At 30.7% G+C, this 22,153-nt stretch overlaps 1 protein-coding gene across 1 annotated transcript; it reads left to right on the top strand.

Annotated features, from left to right (window-relative positions):
* The first annotated feature begins 18,557 nt into the window (after window positions 1-18,557).
* On the top strand, window positions 18,558-19,939 carry LOC107954887 (sulfated surface glycoprotein 185). Its single transcript, XM_016890573.2, has 2 exons — window positions 18,558-19,040; window positions 19,112-19,939. Exons 1-2 carry the CDS (start codon window positions 18,875-18,877, stop codon window positions 19,777-19,779), a joined length of 834 nt encoding a protein of 277 aa, XP_016746062.2. The 5' UTR covers window positions 18,558-18,874; the 3' UTR covers window positions 19,780-19,939.
* Window positions 19,940-22,153: the final 2,214 nt, after the last annotated feature.

Here is a 22,153-nt window from a genome sequence, read left to right as displayed (position 1 = left end):
TGTGACTTGTACAGCCACAGTCAATAAGCCAGTGCTTTCGAATATTGTTGATGGCAAAGCATGAGGCAGTGAACATCAAATTTTCTTGAACTTGATTTCCATTAGCTGCCTGTGCCTGAGCATTTTGTTGTTGTGGCTGCTGTTGCGATTGCCCCTTATTCTTGCTAACATTCTCCATATGGCCAAGCTGCTTGTAGGCTCTACACTGAATATCAGGTCTGAACCAGTAAAACTTCTCTAGATGACCTGTCTTCTTGCAATAAGAGCATGGTGGATATTTCTTCTTTCCATTGTCTCTTCTAAGCTTTTCTTTCTTTTAAAGCTTGAGGAGCTCGAACCTTTTTTATTTCTTGCTTGAAAGGCTCCTTTTGCATGCTCCTCTTGTCTTGATGCTCTCCTTTGCTCTTGAGCAAAACACTAATAAAAATTATAAACAAAAAATGAGGAGAGATTTATGTGGTAATTTTTCCCTCCACAAATTCTTTCTTCCTTTCCTTGCCACATGTCAAATTTTTATAGTATGAATATATTAAAACTGAACCTTGTAATATATAATATACTAATTTTTTTTATTCGACGGTGTATGAGTTTGATTGTATGTATTAATTAAAATATTTTAAAATTTTGTATTAATTTAATTTTATCATTCATTTCATAAATAAATTTAGATAATTTTATGTGTTTTTTTATATATTTTGTAATTCAATATTTTTATAAAAATAATATATTAAATTATTATATGTATATGATGTAATATAATTTCTTAGATTAAACATAAATGAATCTTATAATATATGTATGTAGGCATTAAACAACAATTAAAGTCAAGCTAATAAGATATAAAATCATAGTTAAAATAATTTTATTTAAATTAATTTCATTGATTGAATAATTAACATTTTACTTAGTAAGTGACATATATATGTTTATCTTTATAATTCCAAAAAAAAATTATACAATAATTTCAAGTGTTTTAATTTTAAAATGTAATAATTAAAAAATCTATTTTAAGCAAGAATTTTTTTAATTATACTATTATAATATTTATTTAGTTTAATTTAATTTATGATTTTTTAAAATATAAAAGTTATTTTTAAACTAATGTAATAGGAATTTTGTTTTTTTAATTATTATTTAGAAAAATATTTTATTTAAGAACAATATAAAATATAAAATTAAAGTATTAGTAATTATTATTATTTTATTTAATATTATTTTAATTAAAAAATTAGTTATGTTTTTTAGCCGCAAATGTATGTTAAAAGTTACTAACACATTTTAACACTTAAATAGAATGCTAATTTAAAATAGTTTGGTTAAAATAGTTTTTAACAGTAATTGAATACTTTATTTTAAATATTGTACGGTAGAAAAAAAATAAAAACATATTTGCATAATTAAATAAATTTAAAAAAAGCTAAATACTTTATTTTATATCCTGTACGGTAAAAATTAAATATCATAAAAAATAATTTTATTATAAAATAATTTGATTAAATATAGTATGGTAGAATTTTTTTTAAATAGTACTATATTTTAAAATAAAATTAATTTTTTACATGTTTAATTCTTTTTTAAAATATATGTTTAAACTGTTTACGGTGTTTATCTAACATTATATTTTTAATTTAATATTTTAAAAATAAAATATAAAATTTAGCTAATATTATAATTTGAATTTATAATCTTTTTCTAATATTTAAAAAATAACATATACAGTTTAATTAATTTTATATTTTTATTTAATAATTAAAAAAATATAAAAATAGTGCACAATTTATTGTATTAGTACAAGTACTTTAGCTAATGTATACAAAACTTTTTCAAGATTGATAAAAATTTATATGCAAATTATTGAAGGATTAACTATTTTGAATATAAAATTTATGTGCATAATTAATACCACCACATGCACAACGTTTCCTTAAATTTGATTAAATTTTATTTATTATAATTCAAAAAAACAAATAATATATTTTTATTTTAGTATTTAAAAAATTCAAAAAATATTATGACAATTGCATACATTGAGATTGGTAAAAAAAATATAATAAAATAAAAATATTTGTAAAAATCAAGAAAAAAACATATAATATATTTATACAATACAAAAAATATTATAGGAATAATTAAAATAAAATCATAGATTAGTTCCGACATTATAAAAAATTACAATAATTTAGGACTAAAACGAATTAGGATCACATATAGAGATTGAATTAAAACAAAACTAAGGACCAAGATTGAATAATCATATATGCATTTAGGGCCTCAAATGAATAAATTTAAAATTATGATAAGACACTAAATTGGAAAATTTTAAACTAAACAAAAAATATTATTAGGACTTAAAACGCAAAATAAAACCATTATCTTTTACAAAACCTATAGAAATACCTTCTTTTTATTAAGCTTCTCAAAACCCTTTCCTTTTTCAGATGAATAATGCAAGGTCCACAACCCTCCCCCGTTACAACTCATTCAACTTTTCATTTTCTTTCACTTTTTTTTTTTACTTTCTCTAATTATTTAAAACTTTATTTTATCTCATAGAAAAAATTATTAAGATAATTTAAAAAAAAGTAAATTGATGATTTTTTTTTGTTGGGATAATATCCATGCATGTAAATAAGATTTAATTTAAATACAAAATATTTATGTTTAAAAATTATCCAACAATTCAAATTATTGAAATAATTATTCAAATGGATAAATGTTTATTTAAAATTCTAAACCTGAACTATTTAAAAATTAACAATATTGTTACAAATGTATTTTTAACAGCATTTTAATTTCTTAAATAATTTTTAAAAAAAATTAAATTATTTTAATTAATTCTAAGGAAAAACTAAATATTTTAATTAATTGTATAAAATTTTTTAAAAATATTTTAAATCATTTTTTGATAGTATTTTTACTGTTTGATCTTTTTGTTGATGGTTCTAATTTTTAAATATGTTTTTTTAGTTTTTTTTCAAAGGTATTTTACATACGTTTTTAAAAAATATTTAATTCTTATTTAAACATGTTTATAATTTTTATAACCTCAACAACTCTGTCTAGACGTTAAACCTGAATTTAGAAGATTACATTAACCATTGAAATAGCCTAGTAGAACTATCGGAGTTTAAAAGTAGTTGTTTAAAACGTTTGCTTTAATTTATGAAGAAAACTTAGTGTATTTTAAAAAGATTAAAATTTAGTTTCAAAAGTCGGTTGAACTTAAGGATTTTTTTTCAAAAGCTGAATTTTAGTTATATATATATTCAAACCTCATTTATATAGTCATGCAGCAGAAAAGTGATATTTAACATGGTTGTAATGAAAACCTGGTTTTATGCAAAATTAATTAAAAATCATATTTCAACATCCTAAAATCAAATTAAATGTCATGCATGCTATATAAACCTAAAACCTAAGTCCCATTTCACAGTTTAAAATAAAACAATATAGTTTTTGAATAAAAAAATTTTAAAATAATAAATCTAAAATATCGTGTATAAAAAAAAATCCGAGCTGAGACCTTCCAGATGTCGTGTTCGCACCCTAACCTTGTGGGTTATTTGAAAAGATAGAAATTAAAGTGGGGTGAGCTTAAGAAGCTCAGTGTGAATACTATCATAAGAAAATCAGTGCAAATAGTAGATGACGCATACAAAATAACAATTCTCGGAATAATCACACTCATATAACGATTCAAAGTATCAGTTCTCTAGGTCAACACGTTAATATAACAATGTTTCAGAATTCATAGTTTATGTGTGCACATGCTCATAAATGGCAATGCAGTTTCAATTTTTCATAATAGATCCTATCCAACTCCGCTACAAACCACACTAGGAGTTCCCCAGAACTTCTCCATCCTTACACCACATTATGAATAAACCACTCATTGTTGCAAATAAGCTGCTCATCGTTGTGGATGAACCACTCGTAGTAAAAATAGTGGATGAAACACCAGAGTTTTTAGATAAAAAAAAACTTTGCAAACAAACTGCTAGTACGCTGTGGATAAACCACTCATCAGTGTGGATAAACCACTAATTGTTGCAGATAAACTGCTAACGCTTCCAATTCGTTTATATCATCCCACCCCATGCAATGTAATATGACATGATTATAACATATCAATACAGTAGCAATAGACATGTTTATGATAGATCAATGCAGTAGCAAAAGTCTTGTTTATCATGTATTCGTTTTAACAGTATGAAAAGGCATACTAAACATGTAATCAATAATACAGAGACAATAGTCATGTATTGTTCACATATCATACATATAACGGTAATAATTCAATCACTCAGATCATGGGTTCCAATGTAGATATTATCAAGGATTCATTTGAGTGAGATAAAATCTAAAAATAGTACGAGAACAACACAGGGACTAAACAGAACAATTCACAAAATTTGAGGCAAAACTGTAAAATAAGGGTCACACTATCGTGTGGCCAGGCCGTGTGTGAAAGGGTTACACGACCATATAGCTAGGATATTTAACAGACTGTGGTTGTGTGGCAAACGTAAAAATTACCCTACAGCGGAGACATAGCTGTGTGGCAGGCTATGTGGAAGAGTTGTGGTTGTATGGTTCACGAACTAACCTAGTGTTTACAGAGGCACATGGCCATGTGGTGGCCTTGTGGTCTGATCGTGTGGCCCTAATCCTACATACAGTTTGTTTCGACTCACTTGTAAAAGAACATACACCTTTCACCAGGGGTCCGATTGACGTTTCTTACGATTAAATCTTATCCGATTCACCTAAATCTGTTCATTCAGATGACATTTACTCACGAATTAACAATTGGTGTCAAGATTTCAACAAGATTATCAAAGATTTAGCAAGAACCGTAAAAGATTGATTAATCAAACAAAATATTAGCGTCGAATAGTAATATTACAGAAATACAAGATCTAATAATCGAAACGAGGTGTACTTACTATTTTTTTGCAATGATACGAAAACTATTGATGAAAATTACAAAATTGATAGAAAAACGATTGAACGAGGGATGATTTGGTTCAGGAAAGCCAAAATAATCAATAACAATTAGGATGAAAATATTATGTAAAGAAAAGGGAAAGAAACGAAAAAGAGAAGAAATAGAAAGATGGAGAGCAAATTTTATTAGGATTTGAAATGGAGAAATATGAAAATCTAATTAGGAAAAGAAAAGAAAAAGATGGTGAAATTCTAATTCTATTGGAATTTTCAGGAAGGGCAAGATATGAATTCCAAATAGGAAATAATTGGTTAAATTCCCAAGGTTTGTAAACCCTAAGGCTGCCACCTTCAATTTATGTAACACCCCAAAATATATAGGGTTAGAAGTAATAATTAACCAAGAAATAAGCCTTAGTCTTAATGGTTAAAAGCTTATCCCTAGAGATCCTAGGTTCAATCCACTCCTTTCCTATTTCTTTGTTTTAAATTTTTAGCAAACTAGAATGAAAATCCCTCTAGGATAAATATTAAATGGAGTAAAAGCATGTCAAGAGTAGGCAACAACCCAAATGGTTAAGCATTTACTCCCCATTATTTCTCAAGTTTGAACCATGCCAAACACCTCTCTATTTCCATTTTTCTTTTCTAATTTCGGCAAGATGGGCTAATTTTGCCCTGATCTGAAATCGATCTCCATTCAACCGTTCTTTTTATAAGTTTTGCGTGACGCCATCAAATCTCATCTCTAATGTTTCCAAGAATTGGTAACAATATTTCAATGCTGACGTTTAAATCTCAAAATGCCTGTAGAATTTTTGTTAATGTTAATTGCAAGATCAATTAGACGATCTTTTACGATCTTGTTGATATCTCCCGAGATCTTGACTATTCTTGAAAACCATTATAAACTCTTGCGTATTTTTCAGTTGAAAGAATTTTTGTAGGTATCTCAGATCAGATTTGGATATGAGGATCATTGCTTGAGACCCTGGTGACAGATGTGTGTTATTTTATGAGTAAATTAGAGCAAAAACAAGCCTAGAATAGGGCCACATGGCCAGCCACACTGGCTTGTGGGCCACCCGTGTTGACCATACGAGCCCCTCACACGACCATGTCCACCCTGAAACCCTAGTATTTTAAATCGTACACAGCCTATCACACTTCGTGTCTCCTCTTTAGGTTGATTTTACAAATGCCACACGGCTACAGTCTATCACACAGCCTAGCTACATGGTCATGTACCCCAACCACACGGTCCAAGGCTTCTCACATGGTTTGTTCACACGACCGTCTGTCTTGTCCTCTGTAACTTAGAATTTATAGTTTTGACTTAGATTTTTTAAGATTTGTTTATATTAATCCCTGATTGAAACCTAAACTATTTTAATGTTTAACTTTGTGCAATTAAGTCCCTTGAAATATGAAACCTATTAGCATACATGCCTTACTGGATAAAATTGATATCGTATTTATATATCACTGCATGAATTATGAATAACATACATGACTATTGTATATATACATTTTCTACCGTATGAACGACATGCATTACACTACTCTTAATCTGATACATGAATATCATGATTTTTGCTATTGATTTTCCATGTGTTAATACATTAAATGCTATCATATGTGATATATATTAAATATATCTTATTGCATTACATGGGTTGAGATAATGTGATTGGAGTCTGGCAGTTTATCTGTGTTTATTTATCTTGTTGTGTACCCACAACCAAAGGAAGATTCCATCTGGAAGTACTGTTGTGTATCCACAACCAAAGGCAGATTCTAACAAGGGTTATGCTATAAAATCTACAGTGAAAAGCAGGTTTCATCTGTAGGACTTTTTGCTATACATCCACAGCCAAAGGCGGATTCTATCCGTAGGGACTTGTTGTGTCTTCACAGCCAAATAGTAGTTATATCTATGAACCAGTAGTGGTTTATCCACATCTCAGTGTGTTGGAGAAGGGAGTTAAGGGGAACTCCCATTGTGGTCTGTAGTGGTGGGGTAGGATCTAGTCTTCTAAAAATTGAGATTGTATGGCATCTTATAAACCATGTCCAAAGAAATCTAGAAATTTTGTTATGATATATATATATATATGTGTGTATATATATGTATATTGTGGGCAATTATGAAAATTGGTTATTCTGAAAACCATTATTGATAATTTCTATTTATTTATGATGGTTGCATTGAAAAACTAATATATTGAGTTGTTGTCAGATTATGATTATTTTATGGTACATTATTTAATGTGTCTTACCAACTGTTTGCACTAATTTCCTAGTAAATTTTCATCCTTATAGATAACCCACTAGGTGAGGACGCGGACATGGCATTCGGAGGGTCTCAGCTCAATCTATTTTATTTTTGATTTATTAAGGCTTATTATTTTAATTTATTTTACTATTCGAGGACTAAAATACTTTATTTTGAACCGTGGCACGGAAATTAGGTTTTAGGTTTGCTTTATTTTACATGACATTTAATTTGAGTTTTCAAATTATGTTTATTAATTAATTATGCATGAATCTCGATTTTTATTAAAAACAAATAGTTCACTTTTTCACTGCTAAAATGTAATTAAGATTTCAAGTAATAAATTATTTGGAAATTAACTAAGTTTTCTATTAAATCAAACAAATATTTTAAAGACAATTGTTTTCAAAAACTCTGATAACCCTACTAGGCTATCCTGGTGGCTGATGTAATCTCTCGAATTTGGGTTTAATGTATAGGCCTAGTTAGAGAGGTTACATTTGGTGGTATCAAAGCCTATGTTTTCTAAACTTGGATCGTAAAAATTTGAATAAACGTCCATGCATGCATCAAAGGGGTATTTTGGGAAAAAATAATGTCATAAATATTTTAAAAATTGATTTTCCTCATGAAATTAAAATTCGAGACTCCGGTGTTGGACTTACTTTAGCTATTGTTAAAATTTTAGATATACAATAAACTTTATGTTATGAATAAAGACTAATGATTGAACTCTTGTGTGAAACTGTAGATATACCTTAGAACTTAAATTTTTGGAAACACTATGAACATTTAAGGTAGACGTGGTAAGGGTAGGTCGCATAGGGTTGCACTTGTAAAGCCGCCCACCTTTCAAGGTGAAAACCCGATTTTTGAGGATGAGTATGTTGACAACTTTACCACCAATGGTGGCAAAGGATATGAAAATGACGATGAAGCTGTGACGTAGGAAATCTTGAGAGTGTTATAAAGGGTTGCTGAAGCCCAAATTGCATTGGGGAGCCGCAAATCTATTGCAGAGAGACTCTGATCGAATGGGGCGGAAATATTCAAAGGTATTGCTTGTACAAGTCCCAGTATAGCTGAGTATTAGATGGAGTCGACAGAAAGGATTCTAGAGGACTTAGACTATATTCCGAAGCAGAAGCTAAAGGGCATAATGTCCTTACTTAGGGAGGAGGCCTATTATTGGTGGCAGTCTATGATAAGGGGTACATAGGCTGAGCAGATCACCTGAGAGTATTTCCATGAGGCCTTCCAAAAGAAGTATGTGGGCACGAGGTATGTAGAAACCCGTAGGCTCGAGTTCATTGAGCTAAAATAACGAGACAAATCTGTGGCAAAATATGAGGCTGAATTCCTAAGGCTCAACTGATATTGTAAGGATATGGTTGCCACGGAGCAAGAAAAATGTGTATGATTTGAAAACGGGTTACGATTTGACCGTAAGATACAAGTTACTCCACACCAAGAATGGGTGTTTGAGACCCTAATGGGGAAAGCTAAAATCGTTGAAGATATCAAACATGTAAATCATGAGCAATGGGAGAAAAGTAGGGTCCCATCTAAAAGAGATTTTGTTTCCGCTAATTCGAACCCTTGCACTGCAAAATAAACTAGAGAGGGTAGATCGCAGCAAAGGGTTGCGGTGAGTAACACTAGGGATTAGCCCAATTCTTGTAAGCATTGTGAGTAGTGACACTCGAGCAATTTTTGGAAGAAACTGGGTGCTTGCTTTAAATGTGGGTTTAAATATGGGTTGATGAAGTATATGGAAAAGGAATTTCTTTGACGAATCAGGCAGACACAAGCTCCAGTCTAAAATCAGGCCTAAAATCAGAGTGCAGGCCAGTTACCTCCGAGGGGTCGTGAGCAGAATCGAGTTGCGAACACTGTTGCTACCGGTGTAAACTGAATTAAGGCTAGACCACCTGCCCTTTTTTATACCGATAGGGGACATGAGAAAAGAGATGCGTCTGATGTTATGGTAGGTATCTTTACCATTAATTTCATCTCATACTTTGCCCTAATTGATATAGGATCCACCCACTCTTATGTTTCTTGTAAAATGTCTGAAAACTTGGGTGTTGGGGTATAGGGAACCATTACTGATATAACTGTAGTAAGCCCCTTAGAACAATCTGTTATTGTGAATAAAATCTACAAGAGATGTTCGTTGGAGGTTCAAGGGGTAGTGTTTCCCGCAGATCTTATAGAGTTACCTTTTGGGGAGTTCGATTTGATTCTGGGTATGGATTGGTTAGTAGAACACCAAGTTAGCTTAGATTGTGTCTCTAATCGGGTAACATTGAAAACAACCGAAGGGAGAGAAATTTTTATGGTTGGGGATCGTTGGGACTATCTGTCTAATGTAATTTCTGCTATAATCGCTTAGAAGTTAGTTTGTAAGGGCTGTTAAGCATACCTAGCTTATGTGATGGATGGGAATGTCGATAGTACCACCATAGATAGCATCTGAACCGTTATGGAATTCCCAAATATGTTTCCTGTGGAGTTGTCAGGTTTACCTCCAGATCGTGAGGTGGAATTCGGGATTGAATTGTTGCTAGGAACTACTCCGGTGTCCACTGCTCCATACTGTATTGCACCAAATGAGTTACAAGAGTTCAAAATCAAACTTTAGGAACTTTTGGATCACGAGTTTATTAGACCTAATGTTTCTCCGTAGGGAGCTCCAGTCCTATTCATAAAAAAGAAAGATGGTTCCCTAAGGCTTTGCATAGATTATCCGTAGCTAAACAAGTTGACTGTCAAAAATAAATATCCTTTACCTAGGATCGACAATCTATTCAACCAATATAGAGGTGCAACTGTGTTTTCCAAAATAGATCTAAGGTTGGGGTGTTATCAACTCAAGGTGAAGGAGATAGATGTACCCAAAACTACTTTTAAAACCTGATAAGGCCACTATAAAATCCTTATAATGCCATTCGGTTTAACCAATGCTCTTATCACCTTTATTGACTTAATGAACCAAGTGTTCCAACCCTTATTTGATCAGTTTGTTATGGTGTTTATTGATGATATCTGAGTTTACTCCTAAATCAAACTCAAACATGATGAATACCTTAGGAAGGTTCTACAAATCCTCCAAGAGAAGAAGTTGTAAGCGAAGTTAAGTAAATGCGAATTCTGGCTTAAGGAGGTTATCATTCTGGGTCATGTGGTATTCATAGAGGGTGTCCGAGTAGATCTAAAGAAGATAGAAGTGATCATTGAATGGAAACAACCCAAAAATGTTTCTGAAATCTATAGTTTTCTAGGTTTGGCTGGGATATACTGTAGATTTGTTAAAGGCTTTTCCTTAATAGTCGCACCCCTAACCAAGTTGTTGAGAAAGGATATTCCATTTAAGTGGATGGATGAGCAACAATCTAGCTTTGAAAAGCTTAACTCGGTGTTAACCCAAGCTTCCGTGTTGATTCAGCTCGAATCGAGAAAAGAATATATGATGCACAATAATGCATCCTATATCGGCCTTGGTTGTGTGTTGATGTAAGGTAGTAAAGTATTTGCCTATGCGTGAAAGCAATTGAAGCATGAGTGCAACTACTTGACTCATGACTTAGAGTTGGTAGTAGTAGTTTTTACACTAAAAATTCAGAGACACTACTTGTATGGGGAAAAGTGTAACATTTATACTGATCATACGAGTCTTAAATACCTTCTCACCAAAAAAGAATTGAACCTTAGGCAACAGAGGTGGTTAGAGCTATTAAAAGATTATGACTGTGTAATTGAATAGCACCCCGGGAAAGCCAATGTTGTAGTAGATTCCCTAAGTAGAAAATAGATGACTGATTTAAGGGTAATGTTTGCTAGGTTGAATTTAATAAATGATGGGGGCTTGTTAGTTGGACTACAAGTGAAACCCACTCTAGAAAATGAAATCAAAACTAAACAACCTTTAGATATCCTTGTTACCTCGAATTAAACAAGTGGATGGAGGAAAAACTGAAGATTTTGGGTTTAGTGATGATGGCATCTTGTGCTTTTGAGGAAGGTTTTATGCGCCGAATGAAAATGAATTAAGGCAAAGCATACTTCGGGAAGCACATGCTAGCTCTTATACCATGCATCCTAGAGGAAACGAGATATATCGGGATGTAAAGGAGTTGTACTAATGGCCTGCGCTGAAACGAGATGTGATTGAATTTGTGGCCAAATGGCTAACATGTTAGCAAGTGAAAGCTGAAAACTAATTTTCTTCTAGATTGCTTCAATCCATCAAAATACCGTAGTGGAAGTGGGAAAGAATAACGATGGACTTTGTTAGTTGGTTACCCTTAACACCTACTAAGAAAGATTCAATTTAGGTAATAGTAGACCGGTTAACAAATTCAGCACACTTCTTACTTGTCCGTAAAGATTATTCATTACAGAAGCTAGATAAGTTATACATTTCGGAGATTGTGAGGTTGCATGAGGTGCCCATATCGATTATTTCAGATCAAGATCCCCGATTTACATCTCGATTCTAGAAGAAGTTATAAGAGTCGTTAAGTACTTATTTGGATTTTAGCACTGCCTTCTATCAACAATCTGACAAGCAATCTGAATGAGTTATCCAAATATTGGAAGACATGTTAAGAGGCTGTATTATCGAATTCTGAGACAGTTGGGAAGAACATTTATCCTTAGCTAAATTTGTCTACAACAATAGCTTCCAATTGAACATCTAAATGGCACTTTAAGAAGCCCTATATGGACGTAAATGTCAAACAAATTTGTGTTGGACCAAACTAGGTAAAAGAAAAACTTTGTGTCCCGAGTTGGTACAAGAATTTGAGGGGAAAATAAGGTTGATTCAGGATAGAATGAAAGTGGCTTTTGGCAGATAGAATTCATATGAAAACTTGAAAAGGTAGGATATTGAATACAATATCGGCGATCAAGCCTTCCTGAAAGTGTCTCCATGGCGAAAGGTGTTATGGTTCGGTTGAAAGGGTAAGTTAACTCTGAGATTTATAGGACCCTACTGAATCCTTAAGAGAATCGGTCTAGTTGCTTATCAATTAGAATTACCTCCTGAGCTGGATTGAATCCACGAAATTTTTCATGTCTATATGTTGAAATAGTACTGATCTGTTCCTTCCCATATTGTTTCAATTGAGAAGATCAATGTGAGACCGGATTTGTCCTTTGAGGAAGAACCCATTCAAATTCTAGATCGTGACGTAAATGTTCTGAGAAGGAAACGAATCTCTCTTGTAAAAGAATTTGTGGCAGAACCATAGCACAGAAAAGGATATATAGGAACCAGAAGACACATTCCATCAACAGTATCCTCATCCATTCGAACTAGGTAAATTTCGAGAATGAAATTTACATAAGGAGGGGAGAACTGTAAACCCCAAAATATATAGTGTTAGAAGTAATAATCAACCAAGAAATGAGTCTTAGTCTTAATGGTTAAAATCTTAGCACACTCCTTAGAGATCCCAGGTTTAATCCACTCCTCTCCCATTTCTTTATTTTAATTTTTCGGCAAACTAGAATGAAAATCCCCCTAAAATATATTTAAATAGAGTAAAAACATGTCAAAAGTAGGTAGTAGCCTAAATGGTTAAGCATTTACTCCCCCTTATTTCCCAAGTTGAGCCATACCAAACACTTCTTTATTTCTATTTATCTTTTCTAATTTCGGCTAGATGGGCTAATTACCTAAACATCCCCTTAAGTTAAAAAAAAAACCTTAGGTATTTAATCTCTTCTCCAAATCAAAATAGAACTTTAGTCTCTTTTCTAATTGAACTAAAATTTTACTTTTTTTTTCTTATTTCTTCCCATTTTCTTTTTCATCTTCTCCTTTGCAAATATTTTCCTTTTATTGCTGAAAATTTTATTTTGATCCGCAATCTGAAAATGATCTTTGTTCAACCGCTCTTCTTATCAGTTTAGCGTAACGCCATCAAATTTCGTCTCTAATGTTGCCAAGAATCGATAAGAACATTCCAATTCTGATTAAAACCTGAGTTTTGAAGATTTGTTTAGATTAGCCCCTGATTGAAATCTGAACTATTTTAATGTTTACTTTTGTACAATTAAGTCCCTAAAAATATGAAACATATTATTATACATGCCTTACTGGGTAAAATTGATATCATATTTATATATCACTGCATGAATTATGAATAACATACATGACTATTGTATTTATACATTTACTATCGTATGAACGACATGCCCTATGTTACTCTTAATCCGAATACATGAAAAACATGATTTTTCCTACTAATTTTCCATGTGTTAGTACATTAAATGCTATCATATGTGACCTATATTAAATATGTTACATTGAATTGCATGAGTTGAAACGATGTGATTGGAGGAAGTTTGGCAGTTTATCTATTTTGTTGTACTCACGACCAAAGGCAGATTCCATCTACGGGTATTGTTGTGTATCCACAGCCAAAGGAAAATTCCAACTGTGGATTATGCTGTAAAATCTACAACCAAAAGCAAGTTTCATCTGCTGAACTTTTTGCTGTGAATTCACAGCCAAAGGCGGATTTCATCCGTGGGGACTTGTTGTGTGTTCACAACCAAATAATAGTTATTATCTACGAACTAGTAGTGGTTTATCCACATCTCGGTGTGTTGGAGAAGGGAGTTCAAGCGAACTCCCATTGTGGTGTGTAGCGGTGGGGTAGGATCTAATTTGTTAAAAATTGAGACTGTATGGCATCTTATAAACCATGAACAAAGAAATCTAGAAATTTTGTTATGATATATATATCTGTGTGTATATAGGTATATAGTGGGAAAATCTGAAAATTGGTTATTCTGAAAACCATTATTGATAGTTTCTATTTATTTGTGATGGTTGCATTGAAAAACCTATATATCGAATTGTTGTCGGATTATGGTTATTTTATGGTACATTATTTAATGTGTCTTACCAACTATTTGCATTGATTTCATAATAAATGGACTCACATTGAGTGACATAACTCACTCCCCCTTAAATTTTCATCCTTACAAATAACCCACCAGATTAGGACGCGGGCGTGGCATCCGGAGGGTCTTGGCTCAATCTATTTTATTTTCGATTTATTAAGGCTTATTATTTTAATTTATTTTACTATTTGAGGACTATAATACTTTATTTTGAACTATGGCATGGGAATTAGGTTTTAGGTTTGCTTTATTTTACATGACATTTAATTTAAGCTTTTGAATTATGATTATTAATTAATTATGCATGAACCCCAATTTTTATGAAAAACAAATAGTTATCACTTTTCTGTTGCTAAAATGTAATTAAGATTTCAAGTAATAAATTATTTGGAAATTAACTAAGTTTTCTATTAAATCAAACAAATGTTTTAAAGACGACTATTTTCAAAAACTTCGATAACCATGATAAGCCATCTCGGTGGCTAATGTAATCTCCCAAATTCAGGTCTAACGTCTAGGCCGAGTTAGGGAGGTTACAATTTACCCAAATTTGGAACAAAAGGGCAGTAATTAAGGTTAGAATTAAGGGTTTGCCGAAAAATTAGAAATAATGAAAGGGGAGGGATTCAAACCTTGGACCTTTAGGAAGGGACACTAACATTTAACCATTGAGCCTATAGCTCATTTCTTACTTATTTTAGGCACTTAATCGTATATATATATTAGGACATTTTTTCCAAAAAATTACGAAATTAAAAAGAAAAGGAGGGCTCAAAGTTGGGTCTTGTGGGAAAGGCTCTAGCGCTTTAACCATTGAGCCTATTGCTCATTTTTTATTTAATTCAGACATTTAAACAAGCCAATTCAGACATTTAAACAAGCCTTTGTCAAAAAAAAAATATGAGAGGAAGTGATTGTACTATATATATATTATTTCTTTTAAGGAGGATATGCCCAACCATTTAGTTTATGTATTATTTCTTGCTTATTTTATTTTTTAATCGTATATATTTATTTTGAGGTGTGACTTTACTCTAGTTTGCCAGAAATAATAAAATGGGAGAAAGTAAGCTCAAACCTAAGATCTCTAGGGATAGCTATATTACTTAACAACTAGGCCAGATACTCAATTTTATTTAAATTTTTATAACATTTTTTCTTAAAATAAGGCATGACACTTGCTAGGGTTTGGAGCAAAATTGTACAAAATAAAACTAATGCAATGGAAGAAATTTGAACTTGGATTTCAAGGATAAATGTACTAACACCTAACCATTAGACCAATAACTTTCTTATTTAACAAATGCACAATGATAACCTTATAAATCGGGCCGTGACTACTCTCGGTTTCATAAACTCTGATTCTACTAACCCATTTTTTTGGGATGTGACAATGTTTGTTATTTTAAAATTTGTTACCATATTTTTTTAAATTGTTTATAAATTCTATTTTTAATTTTTTTCATTTTTAATAGTATTTAAATTGATTTTGAAAATTTTTAAATCCATTTTTCATAAATATTAGATTTTGATATTTTTAAATAAATAAAGAATTTTAATAAATATATTGAATTTAACATCTATAATTTCGTTTAACTAATTACATTTTTTGTGATCATAATTAATACTTCTTGGAAAAAGTTAATAATAGTTAATTTGTGTATAATGTTTTAATTACAAAAATATTAAATGCGAATTTAATATTTTTTTGAAGTTGTTTAATTTTTTAACATAAATTTAGAATATTTTAAAAGTGATTTAAAAGAAAATAAAATTCAAAAAGTAGATAAAAATATTATAATTGATTTTAAAATATTAAAAGTAAGTTACCATTTTTCATACGGCTAAAGCATTAATTTTACAATCCTTTGATAATTAACTTTAAAATCATCAAAAAAATGTTTTAAAATAAAATTGTAAAGTCCATCTTATCTACTAATAAAAAATTAGAAATTAAAAGAAAAAAAATGAGAGATTGCCACCTAAAGCAAAAATAATCCACGTACATTGTTATATATAGATATATATATATATATAATACGATATTGATATATGATGTAATTTTTTTGGAGCAATTTGACATTTAACCTTTAATTTTGAATTAAATCGCTGTTTTTTTTAAATGAATCATTAATTTTTTTAATAGACTTACATGGTAGACGGTGTGGTATTTCTTCCTTATATTTTATTATTGATATAGTATTATTTTGTTTTATATGTCAATTTAATAATTATAAATTATAAATTATAAAAAGTTAAAAATTAAAAGGAAATACATAAAATTTAAAATTTTTTAAATACTTGCATAATAAAAAATAAAAATTAATAGAAGTCTAGATTTTGTTTGATCTAAAAATATTTTTTATTTTCATTTTTAAAAAATAATTTTCATTTTAAAATTTTGTTGAAAATTGAACAATAAATAAAAATTTGTTTTCAATAATGAAACTTGAAAAACATGTAGTGTGAATATTGGGTATACCGACAGTGCATTTTTTTATTTTATAAGTAACCTTAAAAAATTAGCATATTTTTCTTTTTTAAATATTTATTTTTTAATTTTTTTACTATATTTTTATAGGACACTTGTCAACTTATTAACTATGCTTGTGGAGTTTAAAAACTCCAATAGTAGTGTACTAAATAATTTCTCTTAATTATAATAGAAACATGAAAAAAAAAAATTTACTTTTATATGAACTTGAACTAGGGTAATAGATTTGAGATTTTAAAATTGTTAAAAAAATATCTATGTATATATGGTTGAATCGGGGTCAATATTTAATATTTTCTATTTTCCAAGAAAATGAAGAACTAAAAGAAAAACTATTTTTCTAAAACTATAAAGACCCTAATTTCTTTTTCTAAGAGATTGTTTTAAAAATATTATGAATGCAATACAATATAAATTCATGTTTAATTAATCACAAGTATTAAATTATTACAACATAAACGAATTATTTGAGTAATCAAAAAGTAAAATCAAACTATTAGAACACAGATAGACTAAAAATTAATCTTTAAATTAAAAATAACAAACTATATTAGCTAGACTAAAACACGCATATGATAGCTACACATAACATACTCGCATATAATTGCGCTTAATTTCTCAATCTAATATATCTTGGCTAAAGTTTAGCTTAAGATTATTGAACTTATCAACTCATAACATCATATTATATATCAATGTCAAGCAATAATGTTATTAAACCGAAAATCAGTACAATTAAATTAAAAGCTTGGTTAAATCAATTTTTAATATATTTAATTACTGAATGAGTTTTTTTTTTCTTAAATTCCTATAAGTGTGAGGGTGAGAATGTGGACTGATGATAAGATAAAAATGTGGAACGCATATTGGATTTTTATCCCGCCCATATGAAAAAATCCAACAAGATAATGACAACCTTTATTTAAAAACACTCCAACTTTCTTTACACCCGTGAACTTCAAATACGTTACTTGAATTTGTCTTTATTATATGTCTATTATCAAGTATACAGTAAAATGTCACTTATTAAAAGTAAAATAATTATAGCCACCAACATAGGGATTCTTTTGGATAGTAAACTGTCAACCACCCTTCCATTAATTTATAATTTTTGTATTTATATAAATTTTCCTGAATCAAATTTTTATATTTTATTAAGATTTAGTGTATTTTTTAAGAAAAGTGTGAGAATCGATTGTATAACTTTGCTCCATTTATAAGATTATGGAAATTTGAAGTTAAGAGTTAACTTGAGCGATATTAAAATTTAAAAAAAAAGTTATTGTTTGTTGCTATACTCAAGTTTACTTGAAACATATATTTACATGTAATATGGAGACAGAGAGACAAGAGATGTTTTAGTGCATCTTTCTTGACTGAAGATGTCATTTTGGTGCATATTAAAAAAATGGTGTGGGCTCGTTTAAGAAAAATCTAATCAATAGAACTAATCCTGTTAAAGCTTCATTTTATGTTTCTTAAAGCGTCATTAGTTAATTTATTTATAGAGCTTAAAGTTTAATTATTGTACAATATTTTTTATTCTTCTGTAAGAGTTTAATTCATCGAAAAGATTTAACCGCTTTGTCGGCCAGTTCCAAGAACTTAGTTTCGTACGTAAATGAATTTATGATTATCTCATCGAAAATTGAACTCAAAGTAATGTTTTTACCTTCTATTCCTCGAGGATGTCTCTGATTGCACCGCAAAGTTGTGAACTATATTCGATAACTTTAGATATAATTTACCGAGATAGATTATGAAAGTAAGAGCTACACGGCCTACAACAGCATAGCATGTTGGCGGTTCTGTTGGAATTTGAAGAGCAAAATCACAATGTCCTTTTCAAGTTGACAGAAATGGCATTTGGGAGGGACACATGGACTTATATTGTGGCTACTCTAAAAGGTCTCGTGAACCAAAAGGGGGACCAAATTACAGAAAAGGTGAAAAAAGGTTTTACTACTACCACTGCAACAAAGGAACAAAATCAAGAGTGTTAAAAGGAATGTTACTTTTGTTTTGGTTCTAGGAGAGCTTTCAATTCACACATCTGCAAATTACCCTTTTGAGCTGTTTGATTGTGGGAAATAAACCTATATTCACGGCTTCAACTTAATGCAGTTGGCTGGTTTTTGCATGAACCACATAAAGGTTAAACAACAACAGTATATAAAGTTATAAACAACATATCCTTATGGAGAGCTGTTCCAGTAAGGATAACAGAGGTTGAAATAATGCCTGGGTTTTTCTTTACATGGCTGCTTTGTTTCATCATTTTTAATGGTTACTCAGAGGGTAGCCATGGATATCAGCAACAGCAATCTGCTGTTGTTGTTGGAACTGTTTACTGTGATACATGTTTCCAGTCTGACTTCTCAAGGCCAACCCATTTCATTTCAGGTTTTAAATTGAATCCCAAACTCCATCTTCTCTTTTCTCAGTTGATACAAGTTTTTCTTTTTTTTCTGCAGGTGCAACTGTTGCAGTCGAATGCAAAGATGGGAAAAGCTCAAGGGCAAGCTTTAGGCAACAAGTGAAAACCAATAGGCATGGGGAATTCAAGGTTCATTTGCCTTTTTCTGTGAGCAAACATGTGAAGAAAATCGAGGGATGTGAAGTTAAACTGATTAAAAGCAGTGAACCATATTGTGCAGTGGCCTCATCTGCTACTTCCTCTTCACTCCATCTCAAGTCAAGGAAGCAAGGAACCCATGTTTTCTCAGCTGGGTTTTTCACCTTCAAGCCATTCAAACAACCAACCTTATGCAGCCAAAAACCAAGTGTTCATCCCAACCAGCTTCTTCCGCCGCCCATTCTTCCTCCAAACCCACTTCTGCCGCCGCCCATTCTTCCTCCAAACCCACTTCTGCCACCCCCAGTGCTCCCTCCTAACCCATTTCAGCCGCCACCAGCTCCACTAGTTCCAAACCCATTGCAGCCTCCACCAGCTCCACTAGTTCCAGACCCATTGCAGCCTCCTCCAGAACCTGCAGCACCATCCTTGCCGCCGGTTCCAGGACTAGCTCCTCCACCATCGTCCCCGTCTCCACCGCCAGACTTCCCATTTCCACTTCCACCATTCCCTTTCCTTCCTGTACCCCCCTTCCCAGGTGTGCCCCCATCGAAATCTTCTCCTTGATTAAATACATATAGTAGCATTCCTCCATGTATAATTCTCCAATAATATAGTAATGTAATTTGTTTTTAGCACCAATTCCCAATAACAATCCCTGTGACACAATGATTGTAGTATAATAAATTCAATCCTGGAGTTGACTCCAGGATTTACGTTACAATTATGGACGTGCTTTTATATATAATCTTTTCTTCATCCTAAGAAACAATATTTTTGTTTACAGCTTAGCTCATAGTATCTTAAACCATTGTTATATGGGGATTTGACAATTGTATAGCCATTAAAGGATCTGTAATGGTGATACTCAGATTGCAGACTTTGTTGTAATAGAAGGAACATCAACTGTTTGAGCATTAAGAAGGTGAAAAGGTGCAGTTTCAGTGTTTGATGTGTCAAACGGTTTAGCCAATGTATCTTTGTAGTAAAGTGCATTTGCAAGAACCAAACCTGTGTCTTGAGTTGCAGAATCCAATGCCTCAGGTTGAAATTTAATGTAAATCTAATTTTATATAAAAAGTTAAATTCCATCGTTCCGAATCTAGTTAAGCAGGGATGAAGTTAGGAGTGCAGCTAGGTGTTGTACCCAAAAATGTATTTATAATTTGGATGTCTCCAAAATTTATAACTTCAATTTTTTCTACAATACTTGTAACATACATATATATATATTTTACTTAGCCCAAGTGAAATTGATTGCAACCAAAATTATGTTCTATAAAAAAATCCATAGCCTAAGAATGAAGCTACTTTGTCAGGGTCGGGTTTCTCTATTTCTTTTTACTTTTTCCGTTTGTTTGAATGCCAACGCTAAAATATTTTCAGTATTTTCTGACATTTATTTCATGTAAAATAATATTCTCAATGTAAAAGGTTTTTCAGTTAAATAAAATTACTTCATTATTCCTCTAAAATGTTTTACTAATTTTTTTTTCGTAACACATTTTCTAAATTAATAAAATTCTATTTACTCTAACACCCATATACTCAACTTGAACATGAGGTTAAAGTATGGGGATATTCCATTCTCTACTACATTCTTCACTTATCAAATGTTTTCTTATAGATTTTCATAACTTTTCAATTTAATCCTTTTTTGTCATAAATGTTCATTGTTCATTTATTAATCATATTAGATCTTTTTTTTTCTTGTTACACTTTAATCACATACTTTATCTCAATATCTTGTTTCACATATCAAATTTTTCACATCTATTATTTCATCCACATATTTCTCAAGTTTAACAATTTAGTCCTTGTCATCATAAAAAAATAATTTTTTTCACAATTTCACTTTTGCAATACTTTATATGCTTATTTCATCATCTCATAACACATTCATCAAACTTTAATAATAATTTTCTTATTCAAATACTAAATTGTTTCACACTTAAGCTTTTTTACAATTTTCAATTTAGTCCCTATTACCGTGTAATTTATTTTTCACCATATAAGAACTTTAATCAAATAACTCATTATAATATATATCTTATTTCACATGACGAATTTTCATGTATATCACTTCTCTTGTTTTAATTATAAAATTCACAAAGTTTACAATTTAATCCTTAACATCATGAAGATTCATTATTTACTATAATTTCACCTTAACATCACATTGTAATCAATTCACTACTTCTTTTAAGCTCTTTATCATAAATCTCAAATGTATGTTTGTTTCATTAAAAATAACTTTTATGAAATATTTTTAGGAAATCTGTCAAACAACAGAAAATATTTTACACAGATTCATCCAAATACTAGAAAATACTAGCTTTTCCAGAAAAGTAAGTCATTTTCCAGAAATCATTTTTCAAAATTCATTTTTAGTAAAACAAACAGATCTTTAATTTTTTTTGTCACAAGTGATATCTAAATTACTTTCTTCCTCCAAAATTGGTACATCTGTTAGTCAAACCGTTAAAACTACTTTAAAAAGGCTTAACCTATAATTTGGTATCTAAACTATGCATTTTTTTTTCATTTTAGAACTTAATAATTTTTTTTCACATGTGGTGCCTCAACCAAGGACGAAGTCAGAAAATTACTTTAAGGGACCAAAAATGAATAATAAATATTTTGAGGGACAAAGTATAATTTCATCATTATACTAACTTATGATTTGGAAAATTTTAAAGGGTCTTTATAGCAAATTTACCATTTTAGTGGGGCCATGACCAATGCTTGCCCCCTGTCTTCTCCTCTAACCTAAACTATTTTTCTATTACTCATTTTACACAAAAATATTATATTTGTCCTAAAAGAAATCCTAACCAGTAATAATCTATCACTTCCTATAAACTTTTAAATATATACTTTTAATTATTTTATTTTCCTTTTGTCTTTTATATTAGGTCTCTCTCTTTATTTTTTCTATTTC

The sequence above is a fragment of the Gossypium hirsutum genome, chromosome D07 (assembly GCF_007990345.1).
Source record: "Gossypium hirsutum isolate 1008001.06 chromosome D07, Gossypium_hirsutum_v2.1, whole genome shotgun sequence".
NCBI lineage: Eukaryota > Viridiplantae > Streptophyta > Magnoliopsida > Malvales > Malvaceae > Gossypium > Gossypium hirsutum.
The sequence above is the reverse complement of the archived record's forward strand: the minus strand, read 5'-3'. Positions and strand labels throughout refer to the sequence as shown.